This window comes from Chiloscyllium plagiosum, unplaced genomic scaffold, assembly GCF_037043375.1.
Source record: "Chiloscyllium plagiosum isolate Xiang-an unplaced genomic scaffold, Cpla_swu_hap1 HiC_scaffold_10, whole genome shotgun sequence".
Taxonomy (NCBI): Eukaryota; Metazoa; Chordata; class Chondrichthyes; order Orectolobiformes; family Hemiscylliidae; genus Chiloscyllium; species Chiloscyllium plagiosum.
This window is the reverse complement of record NW_028270148.1, coordinates 61,340,153-61,354,482: the sequence shown is the minus strand read 5'-3', so window position 1 is coordinate 61,354,482 and position 14,330 is coordinate 61,340,153. Positions and strand designations below refer to the sequence as shown.

The window sequence follows — 14,330 nt, the reverse complement described above, 5'->3', positions numbered from 1 at the left end:
CCATGCTGTACATCTTTATGACTCTGTGACTCTAAGACAATGTTTTGGGCTGAGACCTAATTTTGTTTAAAAGCAAAATATTTTCAATATTTAAATTACTTTAAATATTTAAAAATATATTAGAACTAAAAATATTTAAAACAAAGCAACATTTTCTGTTTTTATTACTGTGCTTGTTTTGTAAATTACTTGAAAAGCTATATTGTTCCAATGCTGCAAATCACATTCATTTTCCAATTAAATTTAACTGCCAATTTAAATTTAAATCAGCTTGTTCACGTTGGTTAACATTTGTTACTTCACAACTTGGGCAGAACTGGATTTAGAAAACATTTCCAAGTGAACTTCATATGAAACGTAGAGGGCACTTTAACCAACACCACCCAAAGATTTAGATTTACAATGAATCTTGATATTAATCAGTTCTAATTGTTCCATTTTTAATGTAAAATCTACTGAAATGAATCTTTTTAACTTGTAAAAAGCATTGAAGATTTAAGCCTATTCAATAATAGTGCCAGTGTATTTATACAAATTTTTAACTGAAATTATACATAGCATACATACATACGGAGCAATGTTCTCTTTTGGCAGCAGCAGAAAATTGGCATTTTTAGACCCCATTATTGACATTATCTGACTTTTCTTCTATGGACTTCGATGGAGGCTTATCTATTAATTCCAATCCCACCAAAAGTGAAACTGGTCCTACATAGTAGACCACACATGACATATATTGTAAAATTAGTATTATGAATTGAGACACAAAATTTAAAGCACCTTATCTAAGGCATGCATTGCAATAACAGGGCCATCATGTGCTTTAATTGTCTTGAGTAGAAGGTTTCTTTTCCAGATGTAAACATCTCCATTTGCAGCTCCAGAGAACATCATGTCTTCCATCTGGCCATACGAAACACACATCATTGTCTCCAGTTTCCCCATGTTACCAAATATTCCTCGCTTAGAAGTAAGGCCACCACCTTAAACATCAGATAACTGTTAGTAATATTCTAATCAACAACTGTGGTAAAGCAAGGTATTAAAAATAAATGAATTCTAAGTCAATTACAATCTGTTAAACTAGTTCCAGTATACTTTCTTTATGCATCTATTTAAGTTTGCAATTTTCCTTGCTGAAGAAATTGAAAATTTAATTTGGTTGGAGGATAAGATTAATACATGCAAGATATACTTGTGATAAGGATTTTTTCTGGCGCAAACCCTTCCTTAAAATATCCAGAAGTGTAACTGAAGCGGTAATGTAATATTAAAGTAAACGTTATCAACAAATATCTAGTTCTCTGAAATAATTTCATTTCTGGAACCAACAACAATTTATACTTTTTTACACCCCAAATGAATTCAGTGCGGATTTAAGAACATCTCAACTTTACATCGAAAATGCAACATTTTTAGGATAATTTATGGAATATCCATTATTGTACTGGGTTTAAGACATACCATTCAGTCATACCAAAGTAGTTAGAGAATGCATTTGAAGTGGAAACCAACAGTTGTAGCTATTACATTAACTACATTAGTTGCTAATGTTATGCAGTTAGACATAGCAGTCAATTTCTTTGGTGGTAGCAACTGGATTTGTATTGGGGACCAAACATAACAATTTCGGTCTTCCCAAATTGGAGAAATATCTGATCATCTACAAGTATTGGATGTTGGAAAAGCTGTCTGATAAATTAGCAAGAGTGCAGGCATCGAGTGAGATGATAGTAAGCTACATCAGATCATAAGAAATAAGAGTAGGAACAGTTCATTCGGATACCTGAGCTTGGTCTGTCATTCAATAAAATCATGGTTGATCTGATTGTAGCCTATGACCTGCCCTGCCTCATAATTCTTGACCCTCAGGAGTCAGGAAATAAAAAGCAGAAAGAAACTTGGTGAAATCACTATCATAAGGGAAGCAGTAATAAGCAAACTGATGGAGCAGTGGACTGTCAAGTCCTCGGGCCCAAGTGGGCTATCTCCTAAAATGTTAAAAGATGCGGCCAATGAACATCTCAATCCAATATCTAAAATGCAAAATTATTAGGATAATTTTATGGATGATCAATTATTGTTCTAGCAGATACCTTGCTTTTAAATTTTTGAAAATTCTCTTGGTTTAGGAAAGGTTCCATGAGACTGGAAGTAGTTTTATATAACCCCATTGTTAGAAAACAAGAAGGTAAAAACAATGACTGCAGATGCTGCAAACCAGATTCTGGATTAGAGTGGTGCTGGCAAAGCACAGCAGTTCAGGCAGCATCTGAGGAGCAGAAAAATCAACATTTCCATCGATTTTCCTGCTCCTCGGATGCTGCCTGAACTGCTGTGCTTTTCCAGCACCACTCTAATCCAGAATTAGAAAACAAGAAACCATAGCCTAGCTAGCTTAATATCTGTCATGGTGAATGGGTTAGAAACAGCCATTATCGCGATTAGTGGTGCTGGAAGAGCACAGCAATTCAGGCAGCATCCGAGGACAGGCAAAATCGACGTTTCGGGCAAAAGCCCTTCATCAGGAATAAAGGCAGAGAGCCTGAAGCATGGAGAGATAAGCTAGAGGAGGGTGGGGGTGGGGAGAGAGTAGCATAGAGTACAATAGGTCAGTGGGGAAGGAGATGAAGGTGATAGGTCAGGGAAGAGAGGGTGGAGTGGATAGGTGGAAAAGGAGCTGGGCAGGTCGGACCAGTCCGGACAAGTCGAGTTGCTGGAGGTTAGAAACTAGGATGAGGTGGGGGAAGGATTTCTAACCTCCAGCAACTCGACTTGTCCGGACTTGTCCGACCTGCCCAGCTCCTTTTCCACCTATCAACTCCACCCTCTCTTCCCTGACCTATCACCTTCATCTCCTTCCCCACTGACCTATTGTACTCTATGCTACTCTCTCCCCACCCCCACCCTCCTCTAGCTTATCTCTCCATGCTTCAGGCTCTCTGCCTTTATTCCTGATGAAGGGCTTTTGCCCGAAACGTCGATTTTGCCTGTCCTCGGATGCTGCCTGAATTGCTGTGCTCTTCCAGCACCACTAATCCAGAATCTGGTTTCCAGCATCTGCAGGGTCATTGTTTTTACCTCGCGATTATACCTGCACACTTAGAAAAATCAGATTAGTTGGGAAGAGGACCAGTGCGGTTTCATCAAAGGGAAATCAAGTTAAACCAATTTACTGGAATTCTTTGAAGGAGTACATGACAGTACTGTGCCTTTAAGAGAGATATGTTTGGTGCTGCTTCTCCTGCAGAGAAATGTTGCCACAGTGGTGCCAGGATGTCTGCTTCAGATAGGTAGTTGCTAAACAGTTTGGAGGTATTTGAGGGTTTTTAAAAAAATTATACAAAAGAAGCATAAGTCAGTTGGGTAAGGCCTCACACAGACCCAGAAAACATTTTAATTTTGCTTTCAGCTAGTGAGGAAGTTTCTGCTGCTGGTGAGCAAACAGTTTGAGTTCTGTGCAGCTAGATTTTTGGAAGAGAGGCTTACTCTTAGAAATAAAAAAAGGCAGATTAATTTCTTTCAGTATCTCATTCTCCTGGAGTGAAGAGCTGCAGCATATGAGAACCTTAACTGTTTTGCTAAATTGTCTTGCCAAGGGTGTGTTTATAGGATGCTACCTATATTGAAACAGATGATGATTAGTGGTTAACTAATATATTATCTTGTTAAGTATTCTAAAAACGTTCATTTGCCTTTTCTTGTACTTTAACTGTGTTGTAAGAATAAACTGTGTTTTGATTAGAGCTTGGTGGTGGACCAATCGATTCACATCTGGAACACAGCATTTTACACTTGTCTGAAACAAATATAAATGTTAGGGTCTAGGCTATCTCTTTACTATATTTCGGGTGCCTGATCTGGTCCATAACAAGTAAGATGCAATGTGAATAAAGGGGAGCCTGCAGATTTCTTACAGTGTGGAAATAGGTCCTTTGGCCCAACAAGTCCACATTGACCCGCTGAAGCACAACCCACCCAGACCCATTCCCCTACACCTAACATTACGGGCAATTTAGCATGGCCAATTCACCTAACCTGCACATTTTTGAACTGTGGGAGGAAACCCATGTAGACACAGGGAATATACGCAAACTCCACACAGTCAGTCGCCTGAGGCGGGAAATGAACCCGGGTCTCTGGCGTTGTGAGGCAGCAGTGTTAACCACTGTGCCACCGTGTATTTGGATTTCAAGAAGGTATTTGATACATATTTTGATACATATTGCGGGAAATTAAACTTAAGGTATGAGGGTAATACATTATCATGGAAAAAAGAGTGATTGGCTATCAGAAAACAGAGAGTATGTGTAAATGGATATTTGATTGGCAGGATGTGATAAGCCGCAGGGGTCTATGCTGGGTCCTCAACATTTTACAATTTACGTCAATGACCTAGGTGAGGGGAGCAAAGGCATGTAAACTAGATTTGCCAAGACAGATAGGAAAGTATGTTGTCAAGAAGATATAACAAAAATGCAAACAGATATAGATATATTGAATGCGTGGTTGAAATCTGGCAAATGGAGTATAGTATAGGAAAATGTTAAGTTCATTTTGGCAAAAAGACTCATAAAGCAAAGTATTACTTAAATGGAGGATGTGAAATTCAAAGACAGAGGTGCAGAGAGATTTAGGTGTCCTAGTCACAAAATATTAGCATGCAGATATAGCTCAAAATCATGTGTTGGTGGTTGTGGATTGGACTAGGATGACCCAGAGGGAATGATCCCTGTGAAATGTAGAGATGGAGTGAGGGGAAGATGGGTTTGGCAGTGGCGTTCTGCTGGAGTTGTCTGAAATGGTGGAGACTGATCCTTTGAATACAGAGGCTGGTGGGGTGAAAAGTAAGAACAATGGTTCTTAGTCATATCGTTGTGAGTGATGGGAAGGGGCAAGAGCAGAAGCACGTGTGAAAGGTTGGATGCGGTTGAGGGCCTTGTCAACCACAGTTGGCAGGAAACCACGGTTATAGGAGAAGGAAGCCACATCAACAACACTGATTTGGAAGGTAGCGTCATCTCAACAAATAAGACCTAGGTGAAGGAACTGGGAGAATAGGATTGAATCCTTGCAGGACATGAGGTAAGAAGAGCTGTGGTGAAGGTGGTATGGGAGTCAGTGGCTTTGTAATGGATGGCAGTGGACAGTTTGTGCCCCGAAATGGAGACAGAAAGGTCAAGAAAGGAAGGAAGGTTATTGGAAATGGACGGTATGGAAGTTATAGGGGGTGGATATTGGAGGCAAAATGAACAAATTTTTCAAGGTCTAGGCAGGTGTATGAAGTAGCACCGAAACAGTCGTTGGAAGTACCGAAGGAAGTTGTGGGACGGGCCAGTGTAGGTCTGGAACACCAACTGGAACAAGAATTGTTCCACATACCCCATAAAGAGGCAAGCATAACTGGGACACATGTGAGTGCCCATAGCCACTCCTTTAACTTGACAGAAATGAGGTGAATTAAAGGAGAAATTGTTCAGTGAGAGAACAAGTTCAGCCAAGCAGAAGAGAGTGGTGGTGGATGGAGATTGTCCAGGCCTTTGGTCGAGGAAGAACTAGATTGATATTTGGAATGAACAAGTTGTCATCTGAAGATAGGGTGGATAGGATGGGCTTGGTTCCACTGGAGTTTAGAAGTGTGAGGGTAACTTGTTGAAGTTGTAAGATCCTAAATGGTCTAGAAAAGATGCATGTGGAAAAATGTTTCCTCATATGGCTGAGTTCAGAACTATGAGACGTGACTTAAAAATTAAGAACAGAGAGGAGGGGATATTGTTTCTCTCAGGCAATTATGCAACTTTGGACTCTCTGCCCAAAAAAATGGAAAGAAGGGTTAATAAATATCTTTAAGGAAGAGATGGAGAAATTCTTGTTAAACAAGAGAATCAGAGTATTGACGTTGATGAAAACGTGAAATTCAAAACATAAACAGATCGGATCTTATTGAATGGCAGATCAGGCTCAAGGGGCCAAATGGTCTACTTAGAATCATAGAATCATAGAGATGTACAGCACAGAAACAGATCCTTCGGTCAAACCCTTCCATGCCGACCAGATATTCCAACCAAATCTAGTCCCATCTGCCAGCACCCGGCCCATATCCCTCCAAACCCTTCCTGTTCATTTACCCATCCAAATGCCTCTTAAATGTTGCAATTGTATCAGCCCCCACCACTTCCTCTGGCAGCTCATTCCATACACGTACCACCCTCTGAGTGAAAAAGTTGCCCCTTAGGTCTCTTTTACATCTTTCCCCTCTCACTCTAAACCTATGCCCTCTAATTCTGGACTGCCCCACCCCAAGAAAAAGACTTGATCTATTTATCCTATCCATGCCCCTCATAATTTTAGAAACCTCTATAAGGTCACCCCTCAGCCTCCAATGTTCCAGGGAAAACAGCTCCAGCCTATTCAACCTCTCCCTATAGCTCCAATCCTCCAACCCTGGCAACATCCCTGTCAGTCTTTTCTGAACCCTTTCAAGTTTCACAATATCTTTCCGACAGGAAGGAGACTAGAATTGCACTCAACATTCCAACAGTGGCCGAACCAATGACCTCCCAACTCCTATACTCAATACTCTGACCAATAAAGGAAAACATATCAAATGCCTTCTTCACCACCCTATCTACCTGTGACTCCACTTTCAAGGAGCTATGAACCTGCACTCCAAGATCTCTTTATTCAGCAACACTCCTCAGGACATTACCATTAAGTGTATAAGTCCTGCTAAGATTTGCTTTCCCAAAATGCAGCACCTCACATTTATCTAAATTAAACTCCATCTGCCACTCCTCAGTCCATTGGTCCATCTTATCAATATCCCATTGTAATTTGAGGTAACCTTCTTCGTTGTCCACTACACCTGCAATTTTGGTGTCATCTGCAAACTTACTAACTGTACCTCTTATGCTCGCATCTAAATCATTTATGTAAATGACAAAAAGTAGAGGGCCCAGCATCGATCCTTGTGGTACTCCACTGGTCACAGGCCTCCAGTCTGAAAAACAACCCTCCACCACTACCCTCTGTCTTCAAGCCAGTTCTGTATCCAAATGGCTAGTTCTCCCTGTATTCCATGAGATCTAACCTTGCTCACCAGTCTTCCATGGGGAACCATGTCGAACTGCTCCAATTTGATCTTTCGATATGTACCCTGACAATGGAGACTATGTTTAACTGAGCATTGAACATAGGCAGAGGCAAAAATGAGAAAGAACTATATGTTATCATGTTACATGCAAAAATGGTTTTGTTCAGCTGACTGGATGGCTAGTTTGTGATGCAGAGCAACACCAACAGTGGGGCTTCAATTCCTGCAATGACTAAGGTTATCATAAAGGTTTCTCCTTCTCAACTTCTCCCCCTGCCTGAAGTGTAGTGACCCTCAGGTTAAGCCACCGCCAGTTATCTCTGTTTAATGAGAAAGCAGCTCCATGTTCTAGTAGGCTGTGGTGACTTTACCCTTACCTATATGTAAAACCATATGGTGTGCTTTTCTGTGTTGTCACTACTATATGATGAAAAATGAGGAAGGCCGAGGTCAGAAAGAATCTTAGGAAATGTCATAGGTTAGTGTGCGAGAATGGAAAGAAAAACCATAGGACATAATTCTCCGGCTACAATTTTTTTGCTAAGAATAGAACCAAGCAGGCAGGGTGATGGAGTGCATTGGAGTGCATTTGAAGGTTGTAGAATATTTGAGAAAGATGTGGAGAATTATCTTGCCTTTGTTACATTGCACACAGTTTTATTTCTGACTATGATAAGAGCTCCTTTGGCAGAAGCAGAAACATCATTAGAAGATTTGGAGCATGAATGCTTGGAAAACATGCTCAAATTTTGGAGCATTAAACATCTTCAGGAATTTTGAAGTGAGAAAACAGTTGAGATGGAGTAGTAGTTTGCAATGACAGTTGGACCAACGGTTTGCTTTGTAAGAAAAGGCATGATGATTACAGATTTAAAGGAGAGAAGGACAGAACCTGAAGGGAAAAGATTATTGACAATATCAGCTAAAATAGAACCAGGAAGGGAAGTTGGGCAGGCAGCACTCTTATCAAAATAAGGTCAAGAGTGAAGGAGGCAAGTGTCAGAGACAAGATGACTCCAACAAGAGTAAGGGGAGATAGAGGAGAAACTAGAAAGGAAAGTGAGTTTCTGGCAAAGGAAATAGGACCTTCAAGCAAGTCTTGCCTGGTTAGTAAGGGGCAGACAAAGAAGTGAGGCAGCTGGTCAAATGGCTTCAATCAAATTAAGTGGTTATTCTCAAGCGTGGTATAGAGGGGAGAGGTTACAGCTGATCTGCTAACACAGTCAGCAATGGGATGGATAAGTTGTGAGGGAAGCAATAGGATCAATTAAGAATGCTCCATGTAATGAGGCAGTGCCAAATACATAAACGGGCCTTTTGGAAGACACCAAGAGAGGCACAGAGGGAGGTTATAAATGTATCTAAAACTGAGTCAAGCCCAGATAGTTACAAAGTAGAAAATAATACCACAGTCAAATAATGTTGAATAGAGAATCGTGGAGTTGAATCTTACTTATTATTGGCTGTCAATTTTATTGGCTTTCATGGAATGTTTCTCTCCGTGAAGCCAAGCAGGTTTTCCCATGCTATTGTCTCAAATTTGCCTTATTAATTGCACATTCCACCCTATGGTGACCCTCTCTTCTAATGATAGCCCAATTCTCCCACTCATCTTAGGCAGAAGAATTTGCTGCTGCCAGAATACCACAGATTGGACTGGCATCCTGGAGCATGTGCCATTTTTAAAAAGCTTTTGTGGACCTGAACAAGCAGTGTCAGTCGACAGTTGCCTTGCATGATTTGTGACATTTGTCCCAACATGGTAGGTAAGGAAAATGTTGTGTTCCTTTTTGCAGACAGGCACCTGGAGATCCTGATGGACAGGGTCATGCAGAGGAAAGTTGATCCTTGGGCCAACAGAAGACGTCATAGTACTGCAACCTGTTAGCCTTACTCAAGGTTGCCATCTTGGCCAGTTACTCTGGATATGGTGAAAGATCTTGTTGGACTTTTCACATAATTCTCCCAGATTTCTTGCCATAGCCCAAGATATTTAAGCTCCAATAAGATTCCACTCATGTTGCTGAAACCTGCCAAGCAATTAGCACTCCTTTCTTTGTTATAATAATTGTGATTTTTAAAAAATTTGATATTCTTTCTTAAATGTGATGCCACTGTTTAAAAAGGAAGGTAGACAAAAGATGGGGAAGTATAGACCAGTTAGCTTAAACTCTATGGTGGGGAAGATGCTTGAGTCTATTATCAAGGAAGAAATAGCCCGGCATCTCAAAAGACTTTGTCCCATTGTACAGATGTAGCATGGGTTCATGCAGGGCAGGTCATGCTTGACAAAACGTTTGAAATTCTATGAAGACATTTTGAGCAAGGTGGACAATGGGGACCCAGTGGATGAGATGTACCTAGATTTCCAAAAGACCTTCGACAAGGTGCTGCATACGAGGCTGCTGCATAAGGATGCATGGCATTATGGGTAAAGTATTAGCATGGATGGAGGATTGGTTGACTAACAGGAAGCAAAGAGTGGGGATAAATGAGTGTTATTCTGGCTGTCAATCAGTGACTAGTGGTGTGACTCAGGGATCAGTGTTGGGACCGCAATTATTTACAATTTATATAGATGATTTGGAGTTGGGGACCAAGTGTACGGTGTCAAAGTTTGCAGATGACACTAAAATGAGTGACAGAGCAAAGTGTGCAGAGGACTGTGAAACTTTGCAAAGGAACATAGATACACTGAGTAAGTGGGCAAAGATCTGGCATATGGAATAGAATGTTAATAAATGTGAAGTCAAACATTTTGGCAGGAGAAACAGTAAAAAAAAATTATTATTTGAATGGTAAAAAGCTGCAGCATGCTGCTATGCAGAGGGACCTGGGTGTGCTTGTGCATGAATCACAGAACGTTGGTCTGCAGGTACAACATGTAATTAGGAAGGCAAATGGAATTTTGTCCTTCATTAGTAAAGGGGTTGAGTTTAAAAGCAGGGAGGCAATGTTGCAGCTGTACAAGGTGCTGGTGAGGCCACACCTGGAGTATTGTGTACAGTTTTGGTTTCATTAATTGAGAAAGAATGTATGGCACTGGAGAGGTTGCAAAAGAGGTTCACTGGGTTGATTCTGGACTGAGGGTGTTGGTTTATGAGGAGAGGCTGAGTAGATTGGGATTATATTCATTGGATTTCAGAAGAATGAGGGGGGATCTTATAGAAACATATAAAAGTTTGAAGGGAATTGATAAAATAGAAGTAGATAGAATGTTTCCACTTTAAATAATAGACACAGCATATAAAAAAATGGCTGCCAAAGACTACATGGTCGATTCTTCTTGATTCACTTCAGCCAGCCAAAAAGCAGACTGAATGATGGGTTACCTGAATAGCAACCACAAAGGAAATTATTTGGAATTCAATTACCCCTATATAGAATACAATTGGTTTTTGAAAATGTTAAAATTAAAGACTTCAGAGACAGGCAAGAGGGCGGCACGGTGACACAGTGGTTAACACTGCTGCCTCACAGCGCCAGAGACCCAGGTTCAATTCCTGCCTCAGGCAACTGTCTGTGTGGAGCTTCCACATTCTCCCCATGTCTGCGTGGGTTTCCTCCGGGTGTTCCAGTTTCCTCCCACAGTCCAAAAATGTGAAGGTTAGGCGAATTGGCCATGCTAAATTGCCTGTAGTGTTAGGTGAAGGGGTAAATGTAGAGGAATGGGTCTGGGTGGGTTGCTCTTCGGAGGGTTGGTGTGGACTTGTAGGGCAGAAGGGCCTGTTTCCACACTGTAAGTAATCTAATCTAATCCAAGCATAATTGACTTTGCTTTGTGGGACAATGATTCATTAAATATTTTGCAGCTATTAAGTTTGATCTGTATGTAAAGCTGTGAAACCAGAACCCCCCAGGAAGAACACTGAAAGGCAATTTCTTCAGGAAAGACAATACTTAGCTAAAGAGAAAGGTTTGCTTCAAAATTAAACAGCAGTTCCCAGCAATCAGCAAGTGCTATAACTAAAGTGTTACTGAGTAACAGGAAACTTTCTCTATCTCAAAGCCTGCTATAATTACTATATCTACCTTAGCAAGCGACTTCAAACTATTCAACTCCAGAATCTATCAGACCAGCTGGATCTGATATCGAGGAATAATCTCTTAATTTCAACATGAAGGAACTCAAGCAATGGTTCCTGGTGTTATACTACAAGGAGTTATTGAGAAACATAACATAAAGACTTTTTGGAACTTCCTGTTTATGAGTATGCTTTCATCTTACCTGCATTTTATTAATCTGAGTATCTTTAATTTCACAGTTAATAAAATTATTCATTTATTCTTAGGGAACATTCTGCAATGTTAAGTTTTAACCTGTTTAACCAAAAGCTTAGCTGCTGGTCCATTTTAACTTGAAACATACCATTAAAAAAGAGACTCAATGAACTGTATTGGACCAGCTGTGGATTCATCTAGTGGTTGCAACATAATAAAAAGATTTCTATCAGTAATTGATTGGTTAGGGCATTTTGGAATACTATGGAATTTTGGCGGTCTCCCTCCTATCAGAAGGATGTTGTGAAATTTGAAAGGGTTCAGAAAAGATTTACAAGGATTTTGCCAGGATTGGAGGGCTTGAACTCTACGGAGAGGTTGGGGCTATCTTCCCTGGAGTGTCAGAGGCTGAGGGGTGACCTGATAGAGGTTTATAAAATTATGAGGGTCATGGATAGAGTAAATAGACAAAGTGTTTTCCCAGAGTCCATAATAGAAGGCATAAGTTTAAAGTAAGAGGGGAAAGATTTAAAAGGGACCTAAGGAGCAACTTTTTCATGCAGAGGGTGGTGTATGTATGGAATGCACCAGAGAAAGTGGTGGAGACTGGTACAATTGAAACATTTAAAAGGCTTCTGGATGGGTATATGAATAGGAAAGGTTTAGAGGGATATGGGCCAAATGCGTGCAAATGGGATTGGATTAATTTGGGATATCTGGTCGGCATGGATGAGTTGGACCAAAGGGTCTGTTTCCATGTTGTACATCTCTATCACTTAAAAGGTCATAACTGTCTTACAGTTTTGTCTTGAAACTAATATGTTCTAGTTACACAACCAGAAAAAGTAACTTAAGTACCATATTTGTTGACCAGATCACAAAAATGTTAGTAAGGTTATGTTAGTAAGTTAGTAAATTACGAAAGGAAAACATTCATTCCAGGAACATGGGAATGATATTCCAATGTTTGGGCCTTAACACACTTTAGACAGCTATGCACAACAGTAAATGTTTTCATCTCCTGGATGGTAGAAACTTTGTAATTTCTGAAACATACTAAATTTTCTTATCAGTTGCAGTAAGTTAAAGTATCCAATCAGAGCACAGTTTTCTTATACAACATTTAATGTGATACATCATCATATAATTAACAGGATAATAATGGTGGCAGAATATGGCAGAAAAGAAGGTGATTCTCTTTTACGGAAGCTAATAAACCTTCATCCTACAGGAAATATGATTAAGAGGACTGCAAATGCTGTTGTAATCCCAGATAATAGTAATGCAAGACAACTCATAACCCTAAATGAAACCTAACTTGATTAAACATTTGTTTAATATTTTACAGTTGGTGATTAATGTTTGAAACATATTCACATGAGGCTGCAAATACCCTTTAACAATAGAACCCAAATTTATTACACAAAAGAAAATAGATAAACAAAGATATACTCCTAAGATAGTTAGAAAGATACTCACACTGGAAAGATACTAACACCAACAAAGAACCAAAGTTTCAATGATTCCAGAAACTATCCTTTTACGGAGCCTAAATTCTGGAAAAATATCACTCATATCTCAAATAGTTAAACTTTCACTTAACTGACTTTTCCCAATTTCTTTTCCTTGAATTGCTGACAAAGTATATGATTCTTTTCCAAATCTGCTGGCATGATTCTTTCACAATTCCGAGGGCCAGGGCTTTTCCATTTCTAACAAGTTGAAGACTTCTATTCAAACTCTCTCAGCTTGAAAGCTCTGTGAATTAGCAATATGTCAGCTACAGTGATTGGTTTCCCTGAACTAAACTTGATTCTACTGCTAGGAGAAAATTGTTCTATCTTCTGAACTGAAGTCCTAATTCTTTGAAACAGAAGTCAAAAGATCAACTAATAGTCTGCATTCTTTTTGCTAACACAGCAGTATAAGTATGCTATCCATTAACATTATAGGTGCCCTTTCAGGCACTTGTCTGAAGTCATATGCCTTCTTGGAAATAATGTATTTAGGTCACTGTTCTAGATGACTTTCTGGACTTTGAAATATAATTACCTTCAAATAAATGCAAAGTCCACCTACTTCTGCTTTAAATTCCAAATCTGAAATGACAGTAATTTTATAATACACCTCTAATCACAATGTTCATATGCACATTGTGAAGGAAGGCCAGGAAAACGTGTCTGAGCATTGAATGCAATCAGTATATACAGGTGGTATAGAAGAAAGTCCTGAAAAGCATTCAATCATGTCAAGAAAACTAGTTAGGATAAGATTGTTTTCGATTGGCAGGTCTGAAACATCACTGACAGCAAATTGCAGTCATGGAATGAATTGAAGACCTGAAAAAATATCTAAAGTATTCAGCTTTTCAGTATTGATAATAAAATTGGGAATTTCACCAATTATACTGCAAGAATCTTTTAAGTCTATTTTTCTGCTTCAAAACATCTTATTCAACTGGAAAGCTAATATATACTAATAAAACAAAAGAGCTGCACAGATGCTAAAGTAATCTATAATATTATAACTATCTATCAAATGATAAAAACAATGACATTACTACCGAAGCTTCAGCAAATGTACAGATGGGCTTGATTACCAGAATTGTAAAAAGAACCATTTAAACATTCATACTCAAAGATACTGAGGCATAGATGATGATTTTAATGTGCAATTTACCCATCCAGGAAGGTCCTGGAACTGAGCTACCAACTGATTGTGGAGATGCAGATGACAGTGTGGTAAGAGTTAAAGTTGCCACAGTCCTAGAGGACCACAGGGCTGCTCGATCATTAGAGAGACTTGACTGGTGGCAGTTTAACCTGAGGGGTACCATTCCTTGGGCAAGTAGACAGATTGAGAAGGAGAGACCGTCTTGGTATCATCACTGCTATCATTTGCACGGACAGTCTAAAGTATCTGACAGAAAGAAAGTTTAAAAATCTGTCCTTGAGATAAATCCATTCTGAATCCAATTTAGCAGCCAAATTAAGAGGTTAGCTATCTTTTGAATGGA

At 39.6% G+C, this 14,330-nt stretch overlaps 1 protein-coding gene across 2 annotated transcripts in view; it reads right to left on the bottom strand.

Annotated features, from left to right (window-relative positions):
• Positions 1 to 14,330, bottom strand: part of eml6 (EMAP like 6) — a 524,201-nt gene that overhangs the window by 260,988 nt on the left and 248,883 nt on the right. For both annotated transcript variants that reach the window (XM_087991388.1, XM_043695965.2), the window contains exon 18: positions 781 to 983. In XM_087991388.1, coding sequence (XP_087847514.1) covers positions 781 to 983 — 203 coding nt within the window. The remainder of the gene's footprint in view (positions 1 to 780; positions 984 to 14,330) is intronic.